General features: G+C 36.2%; 2 protein-coding genes and 1 long non-coding RNA gene across 3 annotated transcripts in view; 1 reads left to right on the forward strand and 2 right to left on the reverse strand.

Moving 5' to 3' along the window:
* Positions 1 to 1,218, reverse strand: part of LOC137650213 (G-protein coupled receptor 143-like) — a 106,472-nt gene extending 105,254 nt beyond the window's left edge. Inside the window, exon 1 of the mRNA XM_068383440.1 lies at positions 1,081 to 1,218. The gene's annotated coding sequence lies outside the window, so the exon portion shown is untranslated. The remainder of the gene's footprint in view (positions 1 to 1,080) is intronic.
* Positions 1,219 to 11,654: 10,436 nt separating this feature from the next.
* On the reverse strand, positions 11,655 to 13,269 carry LOC137649776 (uncharacterized). Its single transcript, XR_011045855.1, has 3 exons — positions 13,171 to 13,269; positions 12,771 to 12,957; positions 11,655 to 12,311 (listed from the first exon to the last, which is right to left on the reverse strand). It is a non-coding gene; the product is annotated as an uncharacterized lncRNA (long non-coding RNA).
* Positions 13,270 to 17,978: 4,709 nt separating this feature from the next.
* LOC137650214 (thiamine transporter 1-like) lies at positions 17,979 to 27,952 on the forward strand. Its single transcript, XM_068383441.1, has 8 exons — positions 17,979 to 18,114; positions 19,551 to 19,683; positions 22,553 to 22,879; positions 23,809 to 24,024; positions 24,385 to 24,586; positions 25,183 to 25,375; positions 25,755 to 25,890; positions 26,310 to 27,952. The coding sequence occupies exons 2-8, from the start codon at positions 19,558 to 19,560 to the stop codon at positions 26,484 to 26,486; spliced, it is 1,377 nt and encodes a 458-aa protein (XP_068239542.1). The 5' UTR covers positions 17,979 to 18,114; positions 19,551 to 19,557; the 3' UTR covers positions 26,487 to 27,952.
* Positions 27,953 to 27,955: the final 3 nt, after the last annotated feature.

Raw genomic sequence — 27,955 nt, forward strand, 5'->3', positions numbered from 1 at the left:
TTTAAATATTTTGCGGATATAAATACGTAGAATATCAACACAGACAAAATCAGCTAACACAGATGCCTGGCTACATAGTTCACTAATCTTTATCAGGGTATGTTGAATAGAGAACTTGAATATTTTCCACCATGTTGCCAGACGGTTTCTTAACCCTTTTACCCCCAAAGGACGTACCGGTACGTCCTTGCAAAAAAATGCTATAAAAATATTTTTTTTTCATATTTTTGATAATTTTTTGAGAAAATTCAGGCATTTTCCAAGAGAATGAGACCAACCTGACCTCTCTAGGACAAAAATTAAGGCTGTTAGAGCAATTAAAAAAAATTTTACTGCAAAATGTCTGGGAAAAAAATAACCCCCTGAGGGTTAAGGGTTGGAAATTTCCAAATAGCCTGGGGGTAAAAGGGTTAATCTATTTGCAAGTGTGGCAACTCTATTGAAAAGAATGTTACATTTGGGGTTATCGCTATTTTAGTGAAAATGATGGCTTTGGGTAAAAATATAGGCCAATGGCTCAAATCACCTGCATGTCTGAACCCTTTGTAGCTGGACAACTGTGTATTCCTGAACTGGTACCAGTTAAGTTTGTGTACTCCATGCCTTTTGATATGCTGTATACCAGTATAAAAACACTCAAGATTAAATCACAATGCTGTAATGTAGGATTTGTAATTCTATTAAGTTTCATTAATGCAATATTTACTTATTATTTTCTATTTCATTGGCATTTTGGTCTAAATTTTCAGAGTATAGTACTGTAATGGTCAATGTACCCATAGTTTTATCTTTTCTAATAATGTTATCCTTTAGTTACCACTTACGGTTGGTGCAATATTTACTCCTTAGTGTCTAGTTTATTAGCACTTTGGTCCACATTCTCATAATATGTAATATAGTTGTTTGTGTGCTAAAGTTTTATTTTTTATTATATCTGGTTACTTTAGATACAGAAGGGAGAGACTGTAAAATAGAAAAAGTATTTTGAAAATATTTGGCCTTTCATTTTCCATTTATGAAAATACTCTAAAACTATTTGTCTAATTTCATATAACATTTAAGAACAGATCATTCTTTTACCTGAGCAAGGATGAGCTGATGACCTCGCCCCTTCACCCACAAGTGCAACATCACGAAGTCCCAAGGAGCCGCCTTGCGTCAGCACCTCGCTCTCCTGAATATAACCGTCAAATATTTCGTAGTGTTCACGTATCGACGGCTACCTCCTGACCCTGTGAAACAGATTAAAATCATTATTACTTGCTAAGCTACAACCTTAGTTGGAAAAGCAGGATGCTATAAGCCCAGGGGCTCCAACAGGGGAAAATAGTCCATTGAGAGAAGGAAACAAGGAAAAATAAAATATCTTAAGATCAGAAACATCAAAATAAACATTTCCTAAATAAACTAAAAAAAATTTAAAACACGAGGAAGAGAAATAAGATAGAATAGTGTACACTCAAGCAAGAGAACTCTAACCCAAGACAGTGGAAGACCATGGTACACAGGCTATGGCACTACCCAAGAAAAAATGGAGTGTTTTCCTAGAAGACTGGCTAACCATAACTAAAGTCTTTTTTAGGCTCAGCCATGTTGTCCTGATGCAAGGTTCCCTTAGGCAGCTTTCTAAGGATATTTGGCTACAGTGATATTCCCAGAGAATTGACCACAGGTCTCCAGAATTCTAACTCCTGGCGCGAGTATCCTTAATATAACTCTTAAGGATATCGCATAATATCAGGGGACGTATTTCTTGATACGACATATATATATATATATATATATATATATATATATATATATATATATATATATATATATATACATATATATATATATATATATATATATATATATACATATATATATATATATATATATATATATATATATATAATATATATATATATATATATATATATATATATATATATATATATATAATGTAGTACTGTATATTCCATTTTCTACCAAATAATGAAAAGTATATATGTATTTATTTTCTTCCTAATTCTGATATGTAAATAAATCTTGTGAATGTTTCATAATGAAATTTATTATGTTATGGTTGAATGTTTCTGTACTGCTGATGGAATTTTGTTTTGAAATAAATTTATTCTCTTTTACATCAAAGTCTTCATTGCTCTTAATGTGTGATTATGAAGCAAAAATTAAAAGCAGTTTACTTTGTTATTTGAATATAAAATAATTTTTCACCATTGTAATTAATCTGTTACAGTATTGTATATTTCGATATCCTGTAACTAGGCCTTACAGTAAAGTTGGGTTTCTATATACAGGGCCATGGGCAGTAAAGTGATTTAAAAGGGGTGTGGATTTGGAACTGGTGGGTTGGGGCTGAATGTAGGGGTGGGGGGCGGGGGGGAGTTCACTAGGAACTTTGCCCTGGGGCGGCAGTTAGGTATGTGAGGGCCCTGCACAGAAGCCTCCCTGAAAGAACGGGGAGGCCATCCGTATGAAAGGAAAGGGCAAGAATTTGATAATTCCAGTTCAAAAACTTTCGCATCAACATCTTGGAGGCTATGACAGTCCTCCTGACGTTGAGGAGACTATCCCCTCGCAGAACAGTTCACATCAGATTGGCTCTCAACAACAAGGTGAGAGTAATATGTCTAATCGACAAAGCTCGAGCTCACCTCACATCAACCATGGGATGTTAGCCATCCTTCGCCTGGCAAGGAAGAGTAGATGGCATTATCAAGCAGTTCACCTTCAAGGGTTCCGCGATGTGACGGCGGATACTCTATCCAGGCGAAAGCCGATAGAGACGGAATGGTCCCTAGACGCAGACTCATTCTCCTTTATTCTCGATAAAAGTCCCGGAACTGCAGATCGACCTCTTCACAACCACCGACAACAAGAACTAGTAGCCCCTTACGAGAACCTTAAGCAGAAGCGATAGACGTCATGTCTTTCGACTGGAATGGATGGAATCGAATGTATCTGCTTCCACCAACCAATCTCCTGCTAAAAGTCCTCAACAAGCTAGTATCCTGCAAAGGGACAGCTCCTGTAGTGGCCCCCAAATGGTCCAAAAACAATTGGTTTCCTCTAATTCTAGAATTGAAACTGTAGCTGTTCCCTCTGCCGTACCCAGCTTTATCAAAACTGGTGCAGAAGTCGGCTGTTACATTGTATCCCCGAGAACCAACAGCCTGCTATTCAGTATTTTTTCGCCCTAACAGCGAACAAAAGTTCGGGATCTTGAAGAATGTGACCGACTTCATTGTAGGGTACAGTCAAGTCCAACCAGGAGACAATGAGAATTGTCTTGGAAGAAAGGGGCACCCCTTGTGAAAACAAGGGGACCAGCAGAAATTTCAACAGGTTTCTGTTTCTCTTTCTTCTATTACCTACTTGAACGAGGCCTGACTTCCACTACGATAACCACGTGTAAGTCGGCCTTGACTAGACGTCTTCTATACGCCTTTGAGACGAACCTCATAAGCAAAACCTTTTTTAAGGTACCAAAGCATACACTAGACCCAAGCCAACAACCCCTCTAAAGCCCATTACATGGTCGTTGGTCAAAGTCTTACACTATGCTTCGAACCTAAACAATGAGGATTGTACTCTAAAGGAGCTAATACAGAAAGTCAATTTTCTGTTCGCAATAGCCTCATAGGCTAGAGTTAATGAAATATAGGCCATATTCAGGTCACAGAAGAGGGAGAACTGAATCCTTTCCTGATCCTACTTTCTCGCCAAAACGGGCTGCCCACCAAAAGGTGGGGTCCGTGGAGAATCTGCCCACTGAAGGAAGATGTCTCCCTATGCCCATTAGGGAGTCTTAAGGTCTATCTTTGTAGAACTTAAGACTTCAAGGAAGGACAGCTCTTCCGAGGCAATACCTCAGGATAAAAAAATCTATCCCTAAAATAACTGAGAGCAGAGCTGACCTACTTATTCGCAGAGCAGATCCTGACAGCTCACCCGCAGTTCATGATCCTAAGAAAATTGCTTCTTCACGGAACTTCTTCCAACACTATTCGAAGCAAGAACATAAGATAAGACATGTTGTGATGGAGGCGGGTAGTTCTAAAGAACCCGTCGTCTAAGCCTGCGACGAACAGTGAACTGCTTTGGGACTTTCCAGTGCATCAGGTGCATGGGTACATTTACCCTCAAGTGCAAATCATAACTATGATTAACACACTGTTCCACATAGAAATCTGACCGATAACACCAGTGCCGAGTGAATGTTGCGTCACGGTGTTCACGCATTTCCAAAATCTGTACAGATCAGTCAGATTTGGTTTAACATCTCTATTGAGTGTCATCATTTCGATGAAATTACGTATTTTCCCAAAAGGAGAAAATATGGACCCTGATGTGCTTTCAATGCCGGATCAGATTCATACCTGATTGTAACTACAATAAATAATTTAGCTACAAGGTAAAATACTGAACGTATTTACGTCTTATTGCTGCTATCTCAGTAACAGACGAATAAAGTATACTAGAGTTTTAATTAAGCCCTAGAAGGGCCCAACTTGAAATCAGAGTACAGATTTCCAAGGGATAAAGGGTAATCTCTAAGATTTACCGTCTGTCCCTATTGAGATACAAACTTTGAATCCTTATAGTCGAAGTCGACACTTTCCCTGCAGGGGGCAGGAAGCCCTAAGCTAGTTCCAAGTTTAGTGGAAATGACAAATAACGGTAATATCATATATGAAGGTCTAGGAGACCATATAAGGAACTCATTCAAAGTAAAGGCACTTATACAAACCCACAGATATAGTACTTTCAAGTAATTCTTTGGTAAACTTCCATCAGGACAACATGGCTGAGCCCAAAAAACGGATTTTGAGCAAAGTGAAAAATCTATTTTTGGGTGATATGGCCATGTTGTCCTGATGGACCCTCCCTCCTTTCTAAAAAGGAGTATACATATATGTAACAAAGTCCCCACCCGAAACTACTCTATCTGCGGCTATCCATGCTTAATTTCAACAAGGAATAGTTCGCCGGGGTGGTAACAGGAGGGGATCCACTGGGTATCCTTGATAACGACTCCCCTTCAATTTTGCCACTCTTCCCCCTCAAAGCGAAAACTCTATTTGGGGTGAAGATTGCTATGTGTCGTATGAATAAATACATCCCATGATATTATGTGATATCCTTAAGAGTTATATTAAGGAGTTAGAATTCTGGAGACCTGTGGTCAATTCTCTGGGAGTATCACTGTAGCCAAATATATATCCCTTAGAAAGGAGCCTTCCATCAGGACGACATGGCCATATCACCCAAAAATAGATTTTTCGCTTTGCTCAAAATCCGTTTTCTACGCTTACCAAGAGGAAAGTAGCCACTGAACAATTACAGTACAGTAGTTAACCCCCTTGAGAGAAGAATAATTGTTTGGTAACCTCAGTGTTGTCAGGTGTATGAGGACAGAGGAGACTATATATAGAATAGGCCAGACTATTTTGTGTAGGCCTATATGTAGGCAAAGGGAAAATGAACCGTGACCAGAGAGATCCGATATAGTACTGCCTGGCCAGTCAAAGGACCTCAGGGCTGGTGCCATTGTCAGATTTGCTTTTTACAATCTTTCAATAAACTCAAATTATAAAGATCCTATATAAGAGATCATATTTCCTAATTATTTAAATGGTTCCACCTCATTAATCCTTCCTCCTTCCAATGAGTTTCCCTCTTCCATTGCATATTCCGTTCTCATTATGTCTTTCTTTTATTTATCTTGAGCCCAACCTTATAAGAATACTTCTCACTCCCCAAGAGATTAGTGCACCAAACTTTTGACTGGGCTCCACAAGATACTGGGAGAGTTGGAAGACCTAGGTCTATATGGCTGAGGACGATGAAGCCTAAAGTTGGTGATGATGGATGGAAAAGTGTTGAATTATAAGCTTGAGATAGTGACGAGTCACGACTGGCCAAATCTTACCGAGGCCCTTTCGGTCAATAGACGTAGATGCTGATGTAGTAGATATATTCAATGATTTACTCTTATAATTAAAAAAAAATATGTAAATAAAAATAATCATTTACACTTGTGAACATGAATAAAAGTACACAGCCGTCATTTATGAACGTGTACCAGAAAGTTTCTTTAATGGTTAACCATGTGTTTTGTGACAGGGGTACTTCTAGGCCAGGTTAGGTGGGTTTGTTAGGTTCTGTGCCCTTTTTATACTTTTTGTATATTGTGTAATAGTTATATGGAAAAATTATTTAAAATACGTATGGAAATATCTATCATCTCTACCGCCAGTAAGGTATTCCTTTACAGTTGAAGCATAACTTTTCAACACCTCTTACATATGTACAGTTATTCCAAGTCAAATCAAACCAGTTAATTTTCGAAAGATGACAAACCTGTTTCTCCAAATTACAGCCAACTACACAATATGATTCATGATTCATGTATCAGCATTCAGCGAGTGTTGAGAAAACACTTACTAGAGGCCAAACTATACTGCAACACTACATCCCTGTTTGGGTCTTTTCGGTTTGAGTGCCTATCGATTTTTAATATTTTTTTTATTCCAATGTATGTATTTTGATGTGGAAAACCCAAAAATGATAACCATTTTGTGGAGAAATTATTTATTGATGGATGTGATAGGTAGTGGCTGTAAGGGAGGGGGTTGCAGGGGCTAGGCCTAGGTAGGGGTACAGGGCCCTAGGTTAGGTGGTTGTATTAGGTTCGGTAGTGTCCCGAAAATCACTGTGGCCTTAAGGGCGGGTCGCAGGCCCCCGGTAGGCATAGGTAGGGATACAGGGCCCCTATGCTAGGTTAGATGGGTTTTCTTAGGTTCAGTAGTGCCCTGAAAATCAAGAAAGCGCACAGAGAAATCGCAGCATTTCAGTAAGATATTGATTGATATAAGCCAATTTAAGTGTTAATAAATAATTTCTCCACAAAATGATTATCATTTTAGGGTTTTCCACATCAAAATACATACTTTGGAATAAAAAAACCATTAAATTCGATAGGCACTCAAACCGAAAAGATCCACTTGTTTTCCAGCGCTAGCTGCCTACAAGGTTCAATTTTGTTACTTTTTAATTTGAGCTGTAATGAATGAATGAATGAATGATTTGAAGTTCTGTGGCATCCTGACATCGGTCATTGACGCCGATAATTCGAGCTGTTAATTTATACAACGCTGTGATAGGAAAATGCTATGAAATTTAATTTTGAGAAAATAGTTGTACTTTTTATTGAAAAGATGACCAATTTTGCTACGTTTTGCATCTGAATACATAAAATGAAATTTATCCCATACAACGTTGAAAAATAGAATTCTTATTTCAATGAAATAACTATTTTCGACCTAATTGTAACCGCACGTAAGGTAGTTAATGAAAGTCCTAATGGAAATAAAGGAGGGAAAAAACATAAAAAGAAACTTGGCCTTTATATCACGTTATCAAAAAGATCAATTTTCCTGTACCATAAAGCCCATAAAGTTTTTGACAGTTACGGGTAGAGGGTTATAAACATTGAGTTATATACATTGTTCATCATTTATTCTTAATATGTTTTATGTTCATTTGAGTTATATACATTGTTCATCATTTATTCTAAATATGTTTTATGTATATAACTCAAATGAACATAAAACATACTAAGAATAAATGATGAACAATGTATATAACTCAATGTTTATAACCCTCTAACGGGCTGTCAACGCAAGAGCCCGAGATTTGCACATATGGTGCATGGTCAATTTTAAACGAACTAACTTGCAGCCAGTGATTTCGAAAGCTAAAAGATTGCCTATGGCTTATTTGCATCTGTGATTGATAGACAGATGTGTAGGAAAATATGAGATGGTTATTCTAACACATGAGTGAGCTAAAAATTCAATGGACTTTTTGCTGAGTCTTACCCAATCCTCAGCAGATCGCTTCCAGCGCCTTAAATCCTCTACTGACAGCACATACATGATACATGCAGTTTTTAAGGGAAATATGTTTGTTGTTCCCCCTGCCCAAAAAGTGTTGAATTATTTCCACCTGTTTGTATGGCCGTACCTAATGCCTGAACTAATGCGTAGAGAACTTGAGACCCATTGTTGCAGCCTGGCAGGTGCCGGTTCTGGCATCTCGAGTTCTTATTAATCTAGGGGTGCCTCAGCGATCTTCTACGAAGTCCCTACATCTTGCGTAGGTAATACTCCGTCACTGCGCTATATAGGATACTTAATGGGTAGAGTAAGCAAGGAGCACTATTCCCGTGTTGATGGGTTATTTAAATCCGTCTTAATCCATTCCAAAGGTGGGTACAACAAGGCAACTGCAGCCTGGCTCTGCAGCTCCGCGCCAAAATCCAAAGTCTTGCTAACCATAGACATAATAACACTCGATTCATTACCAATACATACAATCCTACAGTTCCTAGATATTAAACTATTCCACATTATTAATCCTTTCTCCTTCCAATGATATTTCCTCTTCCATTGCTTATTCCGTTCTCATCATCTGTCTTTCGTTTATATTGAGCCCAAACTCATATGAATACTTCTCACTCCCGAGAGAAATTATTTCACCAAACTTTTAACTGGGATCCACAAGGCCCTAGAAGAGTTGGAAGACCTAAGTCTACATGGCCTAGGACTATGAAGCGTAAAGTTAGTGATGATGGATGTTGAATTAAAAGCTCAAGATAGAGACGACTGGCGAAATCTAACCGAGGCCCTTTCCCTTTCCGTCAATAGGCGTAGGAGGAGATGACGGTGGTGTCTTGATATATGCAATAATTTGCTCTTATAATTAAAAAAAAAGTATAAAAAATAAAAATAATTATTTACACTTGTGAACAAGAATAAAAGTACACAACCGTCATTCATGAAATAGTACCAGTAGGATGCTATAATCCCAGGGGCTCCAACAGGGAAAATAGCCCAGTGAAGAAAGGAAACAAGGTAAACTAAAATATTTCAAGAATATCTCCTATATAAACTATACAAACTTTAACAAAACAAGAGGAAGAGAAATAAGACAGAATGGTGTGCCCGAGAGTACCCTCTAAGACCATGGTACAGAGGCTATGGCACTACCCAAGACCAGAAAACAATGGTTTGATTTTGGAGTGTCCTCCTTAAAGAGCTGCTTACCATAGCTAAAGGGTCTCTTCTAATCTTACCACGAGGAAGAGAAATAAGGTAGAATAGTGTGCCCGAGGTACCCTCAAGCAAGAGAACTCTAATTCAAGACAGTAGAAGACTATGGTACAGAGACTATGGCACTACCCAAGACTAGAGAACAATGGTTTGATTTTGGAGTGACCTCCTAGACTAGGTGCTTAGAAGGGTTTTGTCACTAAAGGCCTGTCCACACGACCGGGCTTGATCGGCGGACTTTCCCTCTAACGGGAACACATGACGTGCAAACCTTCAAAATGCGAAATCACAATGGGATGTTCATGGATTGAGCTTCGACCCTGGCAGACGTACGTCAACATATAAATTTCTTTTACAGAGCCATTCCTTGCACCATATCCTCTTCTTTTTGACCACAAAAGCTATTATCATCTTCTTTCTTTGCGGTAGGCACCATGTTTATCGTACCACATTGAATAAACCACAGTCAGTCAGAATTTGACCTTCAACCCCGGGGTACGCCAATCAGACCCGCTCGTGTGGACAGGCCTTAATGTTCGTGACTCTCATATTTACTTTTCAATGTTGAATCATAAATGGGTTTTTAACCTTTGAGCAAAAAGGACTGTCGTAAGAAACTTTAAAAAAAACAAAATATCGTAATAAAGAATGAAACCAAAAAGTAAAGATAACGGACAAAATTATTTTTCCAACCATTTGTAGTTGCAACAGTCAAAACCTTTCTCGTGAAACCTCAGGTTTTACATTTGTCTTTTTTTCCCTTGTGGTGGCCGATATGGTAACGTCCCTGACTGGTGAACGCCAGACTGGGGTTCGAGTCCCGCTTAAACTTGTTAGTTTCTTTGGTCGCTGCACCTCACCATCCTTGAGCTAAATATGAGGGTTTTGGGGGAGCCTATAGTTCTATCTACCGAATCATCAGTATCCATTGCCTGGCACCCTAGTTCCTCGCTTGGGTGGAGAGGGGGCTTGAGTACTGATCATATGTATATATGATCAGTTTCTAGGGCATTATCCTGCTTGATGGGGCAATGGCACCGCCCCTTGCTCTGCCATTCATGAGTGGCGTTTAAACCTTTAAAATGGGGTTTGCGGTTCATGCACCACCCATTGGATCCCCTAGATTGTGCTCTCCTTATAAAATTATTCCTTCACTTTAGATTAAACAGTTTACAAAAGTCGGAAATAGGCCTATACGAGAACTATAATAATTATAAAGATTTAGTTATGGGGTTAAACGCTCCCTGCAGTAATTTAAGTTATTTCCTTACAGTATAGAAAACTTATAAAATTAAAATTCTAAAATACATTTTTGATTTTTCAGAATTAATAAAATCTTATCATAATTTTTTTAATTTTTCAGGACAAAATGATTAAACATCAGCCTTGAAAATCTTACCATTCTTAAATTACAGAAGCATCTGTCCATGTAACTCTAATGATCGTTTCATATCTATTAGCTGTTAACCCCATTAACACTTTACTATCCTACAATTGGATTTTTTACCCAGATATGAACTCTACCTTAACGTTTCCGTATCTCAAAATACACTCCTTATATAAAAGTAAAGTTAAAAATAACAAAATAGTCTTCACCAATTTTCAAGATATAGCCTAGACACTTAATGTTATAGTCAAACTTTAAATTTAAATTAGGTATCTACTATTACTGCTGCTAAGGGACATTTAATTTTTCTCTATTAAAAAAACAAAATGAATGGGACGCAAAAATAAACATTTATCTAAAAGTTAACTACCCTTTTCTGAACATAATGCAAACAAAAATATTTTTTATATTCTATTTAAAAAACCAGTGTAAGGAAACTATTGTAGGCTACTCTCTCCTAATTCCCAAACAGCCAATAGTCAACCATAACTACTACCAATTTTTTTTTTTTTTATCAAAGTTTCTATCCCCAGGTAAAGTATTTTCAAGAATGCTGCCGCACCACTAAAAAGTTTAATGCAAGCGACTTTCAGTAAGTTTACAATTTCATACATTAAGGCTACGTTAAAATATACATAATGCAAACAATTTGATCAGTTTCAGTTCAGCTTTCTGCGAAAAGCCAATATCTTTCATTCAGTGAATCTTCCTAATCGGGTAATTAAATCTGTTGCACTTCAAAATTTCAAACTTTCAGCAAATGTTATGTTGAACAGGCTGTCATTAAGTCTTTCGTGTTCATATACGAAAGCTCTAAAATAATGTTATTGTTAAAGATTTTTTATTCTAATTGTTCATCACTTAGTTTATTTCCTTATTTCCTTCACTGCTATTTTTGCCCTTTTGGAGCCCTTGGGCTTCTGGCTTCATTCTTTCCAAATAGGGTTGTAGCTTGTTAATAATAACAAGTTAATATGGTTGCTCATTTTCATATACCTATTCTCATAAAACTTTGATTAATCACCATGTTATTTCTCTTGCTTCAAAGCAAAGTAATTTTTTTCTAAACCGTTGTTTTGGTTTTGAAGAAAATTTTCTAAATGCAATTTTCTAACAATTTCCTTGAAATTAGAGTAAAAAGAACTATTAAACTTTGAGCATATATTTACAGTTTATATAAAAGAAATTAAGCAAATAGGACAACCACGAAGAGAGAAATATCTTTGAAGAGTATACAATTAACACTTTATAAAGCTAAAATGAAATCCATTCAAACAACCAATTAAATATTACCCGAATCTGTCAATCTATTGAAGAATGCCGAATAAATCATTATGCCAATGAAATATGCCAAAGCAATTAAAATTTTCAATTTATTCAAGAGCCAACTTGCCAAGATTTAACCCCTCAGAGTACCCAAAAATTCTGGCAAAATTTTCAGCAATAAATTATGAAGATGCTAGCGTTAATTGTAATTGTTAAAATTATCCCACCATAAAAACTATTAAGTTAAAATGCTTTTCGTTATAACTTACCAGTAGCCTATCTACCCGAATTTCTAATATAGTTTGCCAAATATTCCAGTAGGCTACAAACCGCATTTCTTAGAACATCAAAGTAAATCTTTATCCAAATTTAGAAGGATTTGCAGTATCAACCCGCAAGTATTTATAGAAGAACACATCAAGTTTCCACTTTCCAGTAAAAATCTTCAACCAAACCGTCAAATGTACAAATCGAAGTTCTAGATTCATCAAATTTAGTCTTCGAATAATTTTATTCTGACGTCGCACCATCCATCCAATCTGAAAAGTGTCAAGTATCAGGAATGTTTCTCTTAAAATTTATTTATCCCTACATGTCCATGGCTTTAAAAACTAATATAAAAATTGTATATAGTAAGTAGGTTGATGAAATTTCCAATTTCGTACAAACAAAAAAATAGCTTACTGTAGAAAAAGGATTTTCAACAATATTAAAATATGGAATAAAATGAGTAATATAAAATCAAAGTTACGATAATTTTTACTTCTATATATGTGATTACAGGCTAAGTAACCTAGAGAAGCTAATAAAAAGATACACTCACCGAAATAAGACGAAGGGGTTTAAAAGCAAGCCTCCCTATAGCGCACGGCAGACCTTCACTTTAGGTCTACCGTGGGCTATAGGGAACGTCCTCCCACAATTGGGGGCGCCGCCCCCAACCGGGGAGGACTGGCTTGCTTAGGATAGGATTTAAAGAAATCAAAAGTAATGCTCACCTTTTAGTTCAGAGTGAAAAATACTCCACCAGATTCCAGCGTTGTCTCCAGTCAGTCTCTGCATTTAGCGACAGGTGGGTCTATAAACAAGGATAATCCAGGAAACTCCAGCTCTAATTAAGATAAATTCCCATCCAGATTATAAGCTCAAACGGACATGAAACCAGGGGATCCTAGATTTTCCTTTCTGGAAGTACAAATAAACAGGAAAGATAAAATATGGGTATTTAAAATCATCTAGTACACACATTATATGTCGGTATATTGATATATGGTTATTTTGACTTCGAGTATACAGAAAAAACTTGCATATCATCAGACCTCCAATAAACACCAAACGATAGCAAATTATTGGCAACTTTAACAAGTGAAAGTCAATTTAAAGTAGTTCTTTACTTACCAACAACACAAACCTCGAGTTACTCAGGATAGGATACCGGTAACCGGTTACCAACAGTTTCCACCAACCACCCAACTGGTCAAAGTATCGGCAGGCAGCCTGAGAAAGCTTCACTATGCCCAGCCAAGGACTCTAAAACAGAGAAAGGCAGTATGTACCTATAACAGCGGAACAAACACTCCCTTGATCCAGTCCTTAAAAGACATCTTTACGGTAGGCGAGAATAAAACTTATTCTTTCTTACAATTACATGCGTTTGCTTTACCGATAGTTCAATTATGTGGCTCTAGTACACATATGTACAAAAGAGGCGTTTGTTTTATATGTATATATATATATATATATATATATATATATATATATATATATATATATATATATATATATATATATATATATATATATATATATATATTAAATTATAAATAAATTATTAAGAATTCAGATTTTTTTTTAACAAAGGGCTATTAAATTTAAGATATTACTAACACACATGACTTTCATGCTTTCAGGCATAAATAGTTTATGATTTCAAATTAACTCTGACTCGTAAAATAAAGACACAAGGAAATTCATTTTATGAAAACGGCTATAGGCCTACATGAGTCAATAAAAAATAAAAAACTTGTCTATATAAGGGGATAAGAGTTAATTTTGACTTTACTGTACATATTTATGAAACTGACAGGTTTAGAATTAAAATAGTCTTTGGTCTCAAATGCTCGTGAATATAATAATTTTACTTTTTGTTGAGTCAAATAGTTTTCAACTTCTGACCAAGTGGGCCGTCGGAGGAAAACTTATGAAAAACAAAATGAGTTAATAAAGGATGAAACCTGAAAATTAAGATAAATGGCAAAATAAATAATTTTCCTCCCATATGTCGAGTTAACAGTTACATTTTTTTCGTGAACATTCAAACGGTTTTTTTTTTTTATACAGTATATGTGTTTCTGATTCTTTAGAACCATATGACACAGGAAATCAATTAATACAATATGCTTACATCTGTGCTTGAGGGCACACTCGAGCACACTATTCTATCTTATTTCTCTTCCTCTTTATTTTGGTAATGTTTTTTACAGTTTATATAGGAGATATCTATTCCAATGTTGTTACTCTTCTTGAAATATTTTATTTTCCTTTATTCCTTTCCTCACTTGGCTATTTTCCCTGTTGGAGCCCCTGGGCTTATTGCATCCTGCTTTTCCAACTAGGGCTGTAGCTTAGCAAGTAATAATAATAATAATAATAATAATAATAATAATAATAATAATAATAATAATAATAATATAAATGAAGTGTTGATTTATCCGAAATCAATTTATAAAGAAACTCATATATCTAAAATTAAATCATGAATCAGTGTCCCTAATGACTACCAAAACTGAATTATTATTATTAGGCTATTATTATTATTATTATTATTATTATTATTATTATTATTATTATTATTATTATTATTATTATTATTATTACCTGATAAGCTACAACCCTAGTTGGAAAAGCAGGATGCCAGCCCAGGCGCTCCAACAGGAAAAATAGCCCAGTGAGGAAAGGAAACGTAAAATATTTTAAGAACAGCAACAAAACCAAAATAAATATGCCCTTATAAACTAAAAACAGGAGGAAGAGAAATAAGATAGAATAGTGTGCCCGAGTGTACCCTCAAGCAGGAGAACTCTAACCCAAGACAGTGTAAGACCATGGTACAGAAGCTATGGCACTACCCAAGACTAGAGAACAGTGGTTTGATTTTGATTTTGGAGTGTCCTCCTAGAAGAGCTGCTTACCATAGATAAAGCTTAAGTCTCTTATACCCTTACCAAGAGGAAAGTGGTCACTGAACAATTGCAGTGCAGTAGTTAACCCCTTAGGTGAATAAGAATTGTTTGGTAATCTCAGTGTTGTCAGGGGTATGAGGACATAGGAGAGTCTGTAAAGAATAGGCCAGACTAATTGGTGTATGTGTAGGGAAAGGAAAAATTAACCGTAACGAGAGAGAAGGATCCAACGTAGTACTGTCCGGCCAGTCAAATGACCCCATAACTCTCTAGTGGTAGTATCTCAACGGGTGGCTGGTGCCCTACCAACCTATTACCTGGAATTATAATAAAAGAACTACCAAGTTGTAAGGCGTACATTACAGCAGTCGTCCTTTAAAAGATCACACCGTATATAGTAACTAATTTCCATAAGCGAATTTACATTTTCTGTGATAGGTTATTGGGTGAACTAAAATGACGTGAGTTGGGTTTTAATATTCGAGGAACATTATACTGTCGTCATAAAGAAAAATACAATTCATGCCTAGGTTTAGGTCTGTAGGCCTACCTTGGTTTAAGTTTTACGTGTAACAATCTTCAGAACGTAAAACTAATTTATATATAATAGAACATTTTCTATAGCGAAAGTCTCTTTACACCAAAGTCTGGTTCCTACATACATAGGTTCCTGGCTACTGTCCCTTCCCTGTTGACTCCTTAAAATTAGTTGAAAGCTTAACTTTTCACAAGCTTCCACTAGAAATTCGAATGACTGAAGATGTTAATGAAGCTTCGATAATGTGGATTGGAAATTTAACGTGGAATAGCCTACGTCGTGTGATATTCTACCTAAGATTAAATACGACAAAGATTTTGTAGGTTCCGTAGTGGATAGGGTTTCGTGTGATAGAACTAGGAAAAAAAAAAACATTAAAATAAAGTAAGTAACTACTTTACGTTTATGTGGTCTCCGTAGTTTACTTTGATATCTTATTTCATTATGCAATTTTCATTCGATCAATTTACTTTGATATTTTATAATTTCATTATGCCATTTTCATTTTTATTATTGCTATATACCATGTCTGTAATTATTACAACAATATTTTTTCAATTATTTATCCTAAGGTATTTATTTTCCAAGTTTAGGAAGATTCTACCAACCAGCCTTGGTATATAGCTCTTCTAGGAGAAGGACTCTCCAAAATCAAACCAGTTTTCTCTAGTCTTGGGTAGTGCCATAACCTCTGTACCATGGTCTTCCACTGTCTCTTGGATTAGAGTTCTCTTGCTGGAGGGTACACTCCGGCTCACTATTCTAACTAATTTCTCTTCCTCTTGTTTTGTTAGTTTTTATAGTATAAGTAGAAAATATTTTAATGTTGTTACTGTCACTAGAATATTTTATTTTTCATTCTTTCCTTTCCTCACTGGGCTATTTTCCCTGTTGGGGCCCCTGGGCTTATAGCATCTTGCTTTTCCAACTAGGGTTGTAGCTTAGCAAGAAATAATAAAATAATAATAATAATTGAAAATACAGAACTTTGAGCAAGTTGTAAGCCGATGTATCCTTTCTGGATACATGAAGTGTACATGGCTTACCAAGTGGACTTACCCAAGTGTAAGGGCAACCAAATATTCCATTATTACATTATCTTGAGGTAATATGATTATTTTGATTCTTTAAAGCTATTTCCAAATCATTCATTTAGACATTTATTCAATTTTGTGATAATACTCAACCAAGGTGGTGTAACATTTAACGATTTTAATTTTACCTGCTTAAGGAAATAAAGATGTATTAAAGTAATTCTGTTTACTTTCTGTTAAATCAATAGTTCCTTTTAGGATGACCTCATTATTATTATTATTATTATTATTATTATTATTATTATTATTATTATTATTATTATTATTATTATTATTATTATTGTTGTTGTTGTTACTTGCCAATCTACAACCCTAGTTGGAAACGGAAGATGCTATAAGCCCTAGAGATCCAACAGGAAAAAACAGCCCAGTGAGGAAAGGAAACAAGGAAATAAATAACGATATAAGAAGTAAAGAAAATTTAAAATAAAATATGTAAAAACACATTAAGAAAATTAAAACAGATAATTCATATATAACTATAGAAAAGACTTATGTAAGCCTGTTCAACATAAAAACAGCCTTAAAGTAAGGGTCTGTTGGATGTCAATTCTGATAAATTACGGAAAGGGTGAGACTTTTTCAGAGGCCACAACTGTAGCTTAACAATAAGTCTTTTTTATGATAGGTATTTATGTCCTTAAATTTATCCTGCTTAAATAATTCGTATTCTCTTTCACTGCTTCAGACTTATCGACATGATTGGCAAAGCTGTGTTAGTTAGGGCCACCAATACTAGGATGGTTTGCTGCGAGCGAGGAGGCAAAATTCTCCCACCATCACCATTTCACAGTTACCCAGGGTGGTGATGAAAACTGGCCAAACCCAAGGCATGAATAAGAGCATGTCTGAGGCCTTTGTCCTATAGTGGATTAGAAACAGCTGCATTTGTTGTGTGTGTGTATATATATATATATATATATATATATATATATATATATATATATATATATATATATATATATATATATTCATACCAAATTAGAGAAAATTTGAACCTTACAAATTATTACAGAATTGATAAACTTCCCTAATGAGAGTTTAAAGTCCAACGAAACTTCCGTTGCGTAAAACGGTGCATATCTTCCTGTTTCAAACCTTCCGTTATCTACCGATCTAAGTCAACACTCTTCTATAATAATTTCACATATATTAATTTTTACAATCACTACACTTTAACAATCCTTTCGTCAACTCACGAAGAGTCTTCCCGTAAGACAAATCATAATATACTCACGAATAGATAGGTCTAACCAAGCATTGGGTCTAACAAGGACCTTGGGTCTAACGAAACCGACACGTTCAAACAACGACGAACCTCAACATAATCTATCAATCTAGACTATCATATCTCGTGAAAGATTCGAGGGATAAGACTTCATATCAGTGTCCATTGGTCACAGGGGTGTCAGTTGAGATATCGACGTGTTTGATGTCAGTACATCTGTGATTTGAATTCATTTGCGTGCAAATGCCATTGATATCTGCATGATTAGGTTGTTGAAGATATAATAGGCCTACTGTTTTGGTATGTACAATTTTTTTTTCTATTTTTTTTTCTTTTTTTTTTTGTATATGGAATTTTACAACACATAAATTTCATAATACCTTCTGTAACAGTTGCTACATAATCATTCAATTATATATAAGCATTATGTTAGGCAAAAACTGGAAACCAAACGAATAGTTATCATATACATAAACATACATACATACATATATATATATATATATATATATATATATATATATATATATATATATATATATATATATATACATATATATATATATATATATATATATATATATATATATATATATATATATATATATATATATATATATGTGGCATCTGTACAAGATGTTGAACATATCAAGGGGGTGGCTCCAATGTACTTATGCGCCCTGTGCCCGTCTCAGTCTCCCCCTTACACGAAATCTACGCAATTGGACCCAAGTACAAGAAAGTATTAGAATTACTCTGTGTTCTAGTGACAAGATTTAGAAAATAGGGTTATTTTCTTCAACGATGAGTGTTAAGAGAAATTACAAGATATGAATGAGTGGAATACTATATGTCGAAGAAATAAAGGTAATACTAAAGATTATTATTATTATTATTATTATTATTATTATTATTATTATTATTATTAGCTAAGCTAGAGCCCTGGTTGGAAAAGCAGGATACTATAAGCCCAAGGAAAAATAGCTCAGTGAGGAAAGGAAATAGATAAACTACAAGAGAAGTAATGAACAGTTAAAATAAAACATCTTAAGAACAGTGATAAAATTTAACATTAGAATAGATTTTTCTTATATATATATATATATATATATATATATATATATATATATATATATACACACACACACATATATATATATATATATATATATATATATATATATATATATATATACACAGTATATATAAACTATTATCTTAAAAACATGAGGAAGGTAAATAAGATAGAATAAAGTGCCTGAGTGGACCCTCAAGCAAGAGAACTCTACCCCAAGACAATGGAAGAGCATGGTACAGAGGCTATGGCACTACCCAAGTATTTTGATTTTGCAGTGTCCTTCTAGAATAGTTACATACCATAGCTAAAGCGTCTCTTCTACCTTTACTAAGAGGAAAGAATATTTGAGGTATTTTACAGAAAACAAGCCTGATGGAGATGGTCTGGTCATGCTTTTCACAGTCCTCAAGAGAGACTAGTGCACCAAATATCTAACTAAGCTCTACAAAGTACTAGAAGTGTTGGAAGACTCGAGAGTACAGGGCTGACCATTGTGAAGCGTGAAGTCGATGATGAATGGAGAAGTATTGAATGAAAAGCTCGAGATAGAGACGACTGGCGAAATCTAATCGAGTACCTTTGCGTTAATAGGCATAGGACATGATGATGCCATATTTGCTAGCTAAAAACGTTTTTTTTCCCTATATTTTTTTTTCAGTTTGGTGATGGAAACATGGATGAAATCATGTTTAGTCCTTTGCATGTATGGTTTCTTCAAGGAATTTCGCCCTTCGGAGCCATTTCTCACAGAATATCTTATAGGACCACCCATGAATTTAACCTTGGATGAGGTCAGTAGAAACCAAATGACATTATGTTTGTTGACTATTATTTTTTAAAATTTTATCTTATAAATTCAAAATTCCTTCACATAGGCTACATTTTAAAATTCCTTTACTCCAAGAATTCTTTTTCTCAGCTTTAACCCATTTCTATATGGGGTTGCCGTTATAAATGAGTCGTCTCCATCGATTTCTGTTCTTTGCTTCGTTTTCGTCAATATCTTTACTTGACAAATCTTCCCCTACACAATTACGCCATCTCTTTCTTGGTCTTCCTTCTACCCCGAACTTCAATCTCTCTCGTATTTCAACAATATGATATCCATCTCTTTGCAACACGTGTCCATACCATCTAAGCCTTCCCTTCCTGTATTTTCTATGATACTTCAACTAGGCTACCTTTGTTGACCCTCTTATATACTCCTTTCGACTCCTATCCTCCCTTGTTACTCCAGACATAAATCATATTATGGTTTCTGTTACATCCATCCTCTCTTCTGTCTTCCTCATACTTGTTGTTTCTGTTTCATATAACAAGCTGGTCTTACCCTTCAATCTCAGAGGAACCTTCTAGTCACAGAGAGCCTCAGATACAGACCTCCAGTTGTTCGATCCTGCCTCACATAAGACTTGGTCCACTAGCCTCTACTTGGGACTCTAAATACTTGAACTACTACTGTATACTCTCTTTACTTCTTCCCCATCCATTCTTAAGCTAGGTTTACACCTACGGACTTTTGTGTTACGGTCAGTTACGGCGTGGGTCCTCAAGATACCACCAGCAAATTGATGCGGTGTGAGCCAAAATGACTGCTATTGAGCGGTGTGCCTTGGACTGAGTACTCGTGCGATGTGTGACAGGCATGTTACGGCATGTTGTTGTGGTGACATTGCGGTGTCTTGCGAAGTGTTACGGCGTTGGATCGGGTTCATATGCCATGGCACACCCTTTTGCACCTTTGTTACTCCGTATAGCGGTGTGTTGCGGTGGCTTGCAGTGTTGTTGCATAGTGTGTGCACATGTGCATGAGACACGACGTGGACCGCTGCATGATTGTTGCACATGCACCATGGCACACCGTGTCGAATATGAACCAAGGGTATATATAGAGGTCTACCAAGCACATCCTTCATTCCACGCCCAGACAAATGAGAAGCAAATGATGGACATAACAAAAATACTTACTAAACAAACAGGAAAAGCATGGAATGTAAGAAAATTAAGATGCGGTCCTGTTTTCTGTCCGACCCATTTTATTGCTCCTTGGAGGTATAACATGATGCCCCGAAAATGGGAGACTTCTCTTAGTCATATTCCGTATTGGTCACACTCGGTTGACACACGAGTTCCTGCTGAAGGGCCAACACCAACCGTATTGTGACGACTGCTTGGTACCTCTAACAGTGAGGCATCTATTGAGCGAATGCCCCAATTATAATAACTTGCGGAATAGATATTTGTTTGAGGCTCGAGGTGAGGGTGGCAGGTTCATCCTTGCCTAGATTATTGGACATGATGTGTCCTACTATGCAAGTGGCATTTTGAGAGTTGTTTCAGAAGCGGGTCTTTTGAAAACTGTCTAACTTTTATAATGACTTATTAACTTTTATGGTTTTAATTAAATATTCTTTAATTTTTTTATATAGATATAAACTAAATGGTATTGGCGTCAATGACCCTAGATGTCAGGATGCCTGAAAACCTTAAATCAATCAATCAATCAGACTGCCAGAGGTAAGCTTCCCTACAATCTAAGTAGGCGTCGTAACACGCTGCACGCCCCGCAACATGTGCGAGTCATTTATGATTTGTGGATGAAGGTGTCGTAAGGGCACCGCACGGGCGCTGCAAGCTTCCATAACATACTCCGTAACACTTTCGCACGGGAGGTAAGAACCCGCACCAGGCCGTGCATCGTGTGGTGTGGTGGGGTGTGATGCGGCACCATGCTGACCTGTGCGGGTTTTTACCTCTTTCGTTGAGACGCTGTGCCACACCGCTTATGGTTTTGTGTGACTTCATCAGGTCACCAGACGCTGCGCAAGATTTTGAAATCGTTTAAAATCCTTGTGGCTCCGTATGGCATTAGGCCTAGTTTGGATGACCGCGCCAGACACAGCCAGCGACGTCCTTACCTTATGGCGTTCTTTTTGGCGGTTTCTTGTGGACCCAAGCCATAACTATCCGTAACAAAAAAGTGCGTAGGTGTAAACCTACTTTTATGCAATGTCTACCATTCTCAGTAATACTGGCACACATATATTTGGTCTTCGGCCTACTTATTCTCATTCCTCTACTCACAAGTGCTACTCTCCACCTCTGCAAATCCATCTCTTCATTCAAGACTGTCATCTGCATATCATATACACCATGGCACTTCTTCCCTAACATCTTTGGTCATTACATCCTTCACGATGTTGAAGATGAATGGGCTAAGTACCGACTCCTAGTGCTATCCAACTTCTATCTCAAATCTATGTGTCTCCAACACTGCTCCTCACTCTAGTATGCACATTCTTGTACAATTCCTGAATAATTCTGACGTATATTTCTGGTACCCTCTTCTCCCTCAAACATCTCCATATTGCTTGTCTTGGTACTCTGGCATAGGTCTTTTCAAGGTCTATGAATACCAGATGCAAATCTCGCTGTTTTTCTGTACAAGAGTAAAGTAAGAAAATTTCAAGCTCTATAAATTCTATAATCCCATAAATGTAATTATTTCCTTGAATTTCTATAGTCCCACAAGTCTCAATAGTGACATAAATTTTTATAGTCTCACATATTTAATAGTCCCATAAATTTTCAGTCCCGTAAATTTCACTACTCCCATTCCATCGCATATACCATACCACTTTGTCATACCTTTCTTTCCAGGTTAACTATGATGTGTACCCTGTGTGGACCTATGCCTACCTCTCCCAGTTGATTGTTGTTTTACTGTTGACCGATTTCCTTCGTTATAAGCCTATGATCATAATTGAAGGAGCCGGCTATGTCGCCACATGGTGTATCTTGCTGTGGACCCGAGGAGTCCACTGGATGCAGTTCATGGAGTTTTGCTACGGCATAGCCACATCAACTGAAGTCGCCTACTATACTTACATATATGCGAGGGTGTCTTCTGAATACTACCAGAGAGTGACTAGCTTCACTCGGTCTGCTATCCTATTCGGAAAATTTACAGCAGCTGTAGCAGCGCAGGTCAGTACTGATATTACAGTTGGAAAGTCACTGAGACATCGTAATCCTGATAAATGATTAGGACAATCTATAATTCATGTATTTGTTCATCTATATATTTATCTATACTTTTATATCTTACATGTGATATTTTATTTATAGCCTAAGAATTATGGTCATGCAACAGTGCCAAAAAGGCACGTTTTGACCATAGCGAAGTTATATGCTACCCTGAAACAGTCTTCGACAAGTTTACACATCAAGTCTTTATCCTGAAGACTATCATTATTGCACATAAGAATAAATTTATGAATAATTATTTGTCCCAATTATGTGCCTGACACATTGTTTAATATAGAGAGATAAAATTTTACAGAAAATTTTATAGCCATATATTAGGGCATCTAGATTGACTAATATTGTGGATATTGGCATATTTAGTGTCACACTAAAGACAAATGGAGAGATCTTGAACTGACAAAAAAAAAAAAAAAAAATGACGACATATAGTAAATGATTTAGAGTTCTATACCAAGTGCAACAATTACAACTCAAAATTTATTGGATGGGGTTTAATGACAACCACAGTCAGCAATAGTAGTTCTTATACGCACCCAAACACAGACGTATATTTGTATGCATATATATATGTATAATAAAATGAATTAGGTTAGTGTATAATCATGTGGTAACAAAGCTGTGGAGTGAGCTTGGTTTAATTGAAAGTACCTGTCTTAGCTTTTACTCTACAGAACCTTTCAACTCTCCCGTCAAGACCAGGTTAACGTCCGAACAAAAGCATTTCTTTACTTAAGACATGCTAAACAAAGCCAAAAGCTTTGAAATATTCCATTTCAAGAACTAATGGTTGATCACTGATAGGCAAAAGTGATACATTGGAGTTTAAAGGAAGCGAGTACTTCTTGATCTAGCCCATTTTCTTCTTGTAGGTGCTGACTTCCACAGAGCTGGTGAATTACCACGACCTCAATTACATTTCTCTGGCTAGTGTCAGCATCGCTCTCATTATAGCCTGCACTCTACCGCCTGTGCAAACGAGCATCTACTTCCACCGGTCACAGCTCAAAGTTCAGGCGACTAGTGAAAGTACTACGCAGCTAAATGCCTCAGATGTAAAGGAAAATGAAAGAAAATGGTTGTCCAATGTAAGTTGGTGGCGGGTGATGCATAGATATACATAAAACTGATTGTAACATTATTAGTGTTTGCTCACTATCTTATGATGATTGATTAATCATATACAGATTGAAAAACTAACTTACTTTTTTAGATTTTTTTTTTATAATTTTAAGATAATCAGTGTTACTGGAACATTAGAATCCATTGATATTTTGTTACCAAGATGCTCAGGATCTTTTCCTAGGCTTCCTCTGTAAAGGTAAGCATTTTGAAATGGATAGTCAGATAGGCAACTGCTCTGGTTATGACATGATTTAGCTTTCACTCGAATTAATCCTGCAACACATTTACATTCTGATAAATCTGCTTTGCACTTTTTTTTTCAGGCAATGAAGCTCATATGGAGTGACTTTAAGTCAGCTTACACCAACAAGTACTTACTGAAGTGGTCCGTCTGGTGGGCCTTTGCCACATGTGGGAACTTCCAAGTGGGAAACTTCATCCAACCCTTGTGGGAAACAATAGCACCTATGGATGACACCGAAGTTTTGTACAATGGTATTGTGGAAGCTGCCTCTACACTTTTAAGTAAGTCACCTGTACTTCATTCCTCTTTATTAAGAGAATGTGGTTTCATGTACTTGACCTGTTGGTACCCTTCAACATCTATAATTGATACCCTGCAGAAACACTCGGTTCAAGATATTTGTATTGGAAGATGTAAGGATGGACGATAAAAAAAACATTTGATAGAAAGAGTACTGGTACTGGTATTGATACCAGTACTGGTACCAGTACCAGTACCAGTAATAAAGGGTATTGCTGGTAAGATTCACATCAGCTATAGGTTATTCAGCTTCAGGAAGAAAAGTTTCGAAGTTAAAACCAACAAAAGCAAAGGAATCGGTAATTATGCAAAATCATTTTGGGACAGTTAATAAAAGTAATCTGGATTCTATCTATGCTTTTGACCTTAGAGGTAACTGATGTCAGTGCACGTCAAGTAGTGGACTGTAGCCATTACTAAAGGATCTTTCCTTTGTTCTTGGTTCTTATATTGCACCCAATTTTAGCATTCTGAAGGGCTTCCCCGACCTCAGTGTTAGGCCATAGTCAAACTATATCAAATCAAATCTATCCATCTTGCCCCTCATGAAAATGTCACTTGGTTACCGTCACCACAGGTGCGCTTTCGGCTTTTGCCGTCGGCTATTTTCATCTGAACTGGTCCTTGTTTGGCGAAAGCACAATGGCCATCATATCCCTGCTCGACGCTCTGCTCCTGTTCTTCATGGGCGTCACTCAGAACATCTGGGTAGGGTATGTCAACTACATCTTATTCAGAGCATCGTATCAAGTTATGATCACCATTGCAAGGTTGGTACATCTCTTGGTGTGTATGTTGGTATTATCAACTTGAGTGGGCCATCTCACCACGTTAGACTGTCTTTAGTCTTAGTAGTGAAATCTTACTTACAGGTTCTAACTATATGGCTTTACATGTCTCATCATAAGTATGTGAAGCATGAAATTTCACATAGGTAATTCATTGTTAATCAAATGATTAAACTCTCTAATGTTTGATATTTCTAAAAATACCTTTCCAAATATCTTTAAACCTTTCCTATCACTATCGACAATGAAACTTAAATCAGAAAGTTATTCAAGAGCCACAAAGATTTTTCGTGTTATGTCAAGAAAGAAATTAGTTTTCAATGGTGTTATTAGTAGTTAGAAAATTGATTATGTATTACAGCTACCAGGTGGCGAAAGAACTGCGAGCCGACAGCTATGGCCTGGTGTTCGGCATGAACATGTTCGTCGCCTTATTTCTTCAGACCATACTTACAGCAATCGTCATAGAGGCTCTTCAAATTGGGTCTAAACTACAGGTTTGTTTATTAATTACAATATCAGTTTCTTGGGGAATAATTACCAATTGGATGGATATAGCTAGTCAAAGGAAGTACTCACTGTGATTATGATCGGCGTATTTAGGCTAAAAGTGAAGCTACCTATTCAAGTGTATACTTACAACATCTTCTTGTTTAAAGCATACTTAGTGTCATTTCTTGCATATATATATATATATATATATATATATATATATATATATATATATATATATATATATATATATATATATATATATATATATATATATATACAGTATGTTCTAAAAAGTTGCGTTAAGAGCGGAAATGCATGCTAGCATATGACCAGCTTGATGTACACTAAAATTGCGCTTATATAAGATCTGAAATAAGAATTTAAGGTTTCTAACATCAATTTTCTCATTGTTCGACAACAGTTTGTCCTATACGGAGGATATTTTGGTGTGTTGGCGTTCGTCTTCTTCGTCTTATCCTCCTATAGTTGCGGGCGCATGGGAGGAATTGGATGCGCACGCCTGAAAGAGGTGGAGATTTGGGAAACCAGTGGACCATCTCAAAATGAGTTGCGAAGAAACAGCGATCAAGAAACGTGAATTAACAAAGAATTATTCAAACTCGGACAAAAGAAAGTTCTCCAAATATATCGCTATAGTAACAATGCTTTGGAAACACTCCCAAAGAAGTTGTGCTTCTTATGGGTTATCATGTCAAGTCTAACGGAATTTCTAACCAGCCATTGTGGTTCAGTCATAAAAAATTTCATTCAATTCCAACTTCATCTACTATATATTGTTGTATTTTAGGACGGTTGAGCGACTGAAATTACATGCAAGGTTAGAATTCCCTAATTGTCCATGAAAACCAATTTGATACTTTATTCTAAACTGCAAAGCTTTAATTTTGTTCAGAATTCATTCATACCACACACTAAAAATATTCCCTAAATTTACAGGTCAGCTCTGTTGGAGTCAAGTTTGACTTATTGGGTTGGTAGGCTAAATCTCCATCTTAAAGTTAAGTTTACCAAAAGAGAAAATAAGAATTTAAGGTAATTCCATAAAAGGCATTTAGAAGTCAAGGTAGGTTATATTGATGAGAGAAGTGAAAATATGCATTCTTAAAATAAAGCATTTATTCTATTAATTATATTCACTCATACATTTTTATTCTATGAAAAAGAGGCCTACACCTCTTTTCTCTCTAAAGTAGGCTAGACCTAGTGCTCTGTCTGATAAGGAAAGGCAAAAATTGAAAAAACTAAAAATTCAGACATTGATCATAAAATTTGCTGCAAATATATTTAAACAAATCTTGCATGTATTCTAACCACCACACAAAAAGTATAATATAATTTTTCCATTCATATTTACCTGTAGTTTGCATTATGCCAGTGGGGTCCTCGCTCCTGGAACAGGACGAGTCAGGCAGAAATATATGTGTATACTACTGCTAGAGAGCTTTAGAGTACTTTGATCTCTTTCTGGTTATGGCTCATCTATCACTTGCCCACACATACACTGAATAGTTTGGCCTATTCTTTACACATTCTCTTATGTCCTCTTACACCTGACAACACTCAGATAACCGAAAATTCTTCTTCACTCAAGGGGTTAACTACTGCACTGTAATTGTTCAGCGGCTACTTTCCTCTTGGTAAGGGTAGAAGAAACTCTTTAGCTATGTTAAGCAGTTCTTCTAGGACGCTCCAAAATCAAACCATTGCTCTCTAGTCTTTGGTAGTGCCATAGCCTCTTTACCATGGTCTTCCGCTTTCTTGGGTTAGGGTTCTCTTGCTTGAGGGTACACTCGTGCACACTATTCTATCTTATTTCTCTTCCTCTTGTTTTCAAAGTTTTTACACTTCATATATGAAAGATTTATTTTGATATTGTTACTGTAGGCCTACATGAAATAATTTATTTTAATTGTTCATTACTTCTCTTGCAGATTATCTATTTCCTTATTTTCTTTCCTCACAAAGCTTTTTTTCCTACTGGAGCCATTGGGCTTATAGCATCCTACTTTTCTAACTCGGGTTGTAGCTTACCTAATAATAATAATA

Source organism: Palaemon carinicauda, chromosome 11 (assembly GCF_036898095.1).
Source record: "Palaemon carinicauda isolate YSFRI2023 chromosome 11, ASM3689809v2, whole genome shotgun sequence".
Lineage (NCBI taxonomy): Eukaryota > Metazoa > Arthropoda > Malacostraca > Decapoda > Palaemonidae > Palaemon > Palaemon carinicauda.

Coding starts and splice junctions, on each gene's coding strand:
- LOC137650214 (XM_068383441.1), top strand. CDS start 19,558: ATGGAAACATGGATGAAATCATGTTTAGTCCTTTGCATGTATGGTTTC. Junction 19,684..22,552: donor TGAATTTAACCTTGGATGAG/GTCAGTAGAAAC, acceptor CTTTCTTTCCAG/GTTAACTATGATGTGTACCC. Junction 22,880..23,808: donor CAGCAGCTGTAGCAGCGCAG/GTCAGTACTGAT, acceptor TTCTTCTTGTAG/GTGCTGACTTCCACAGAGCT.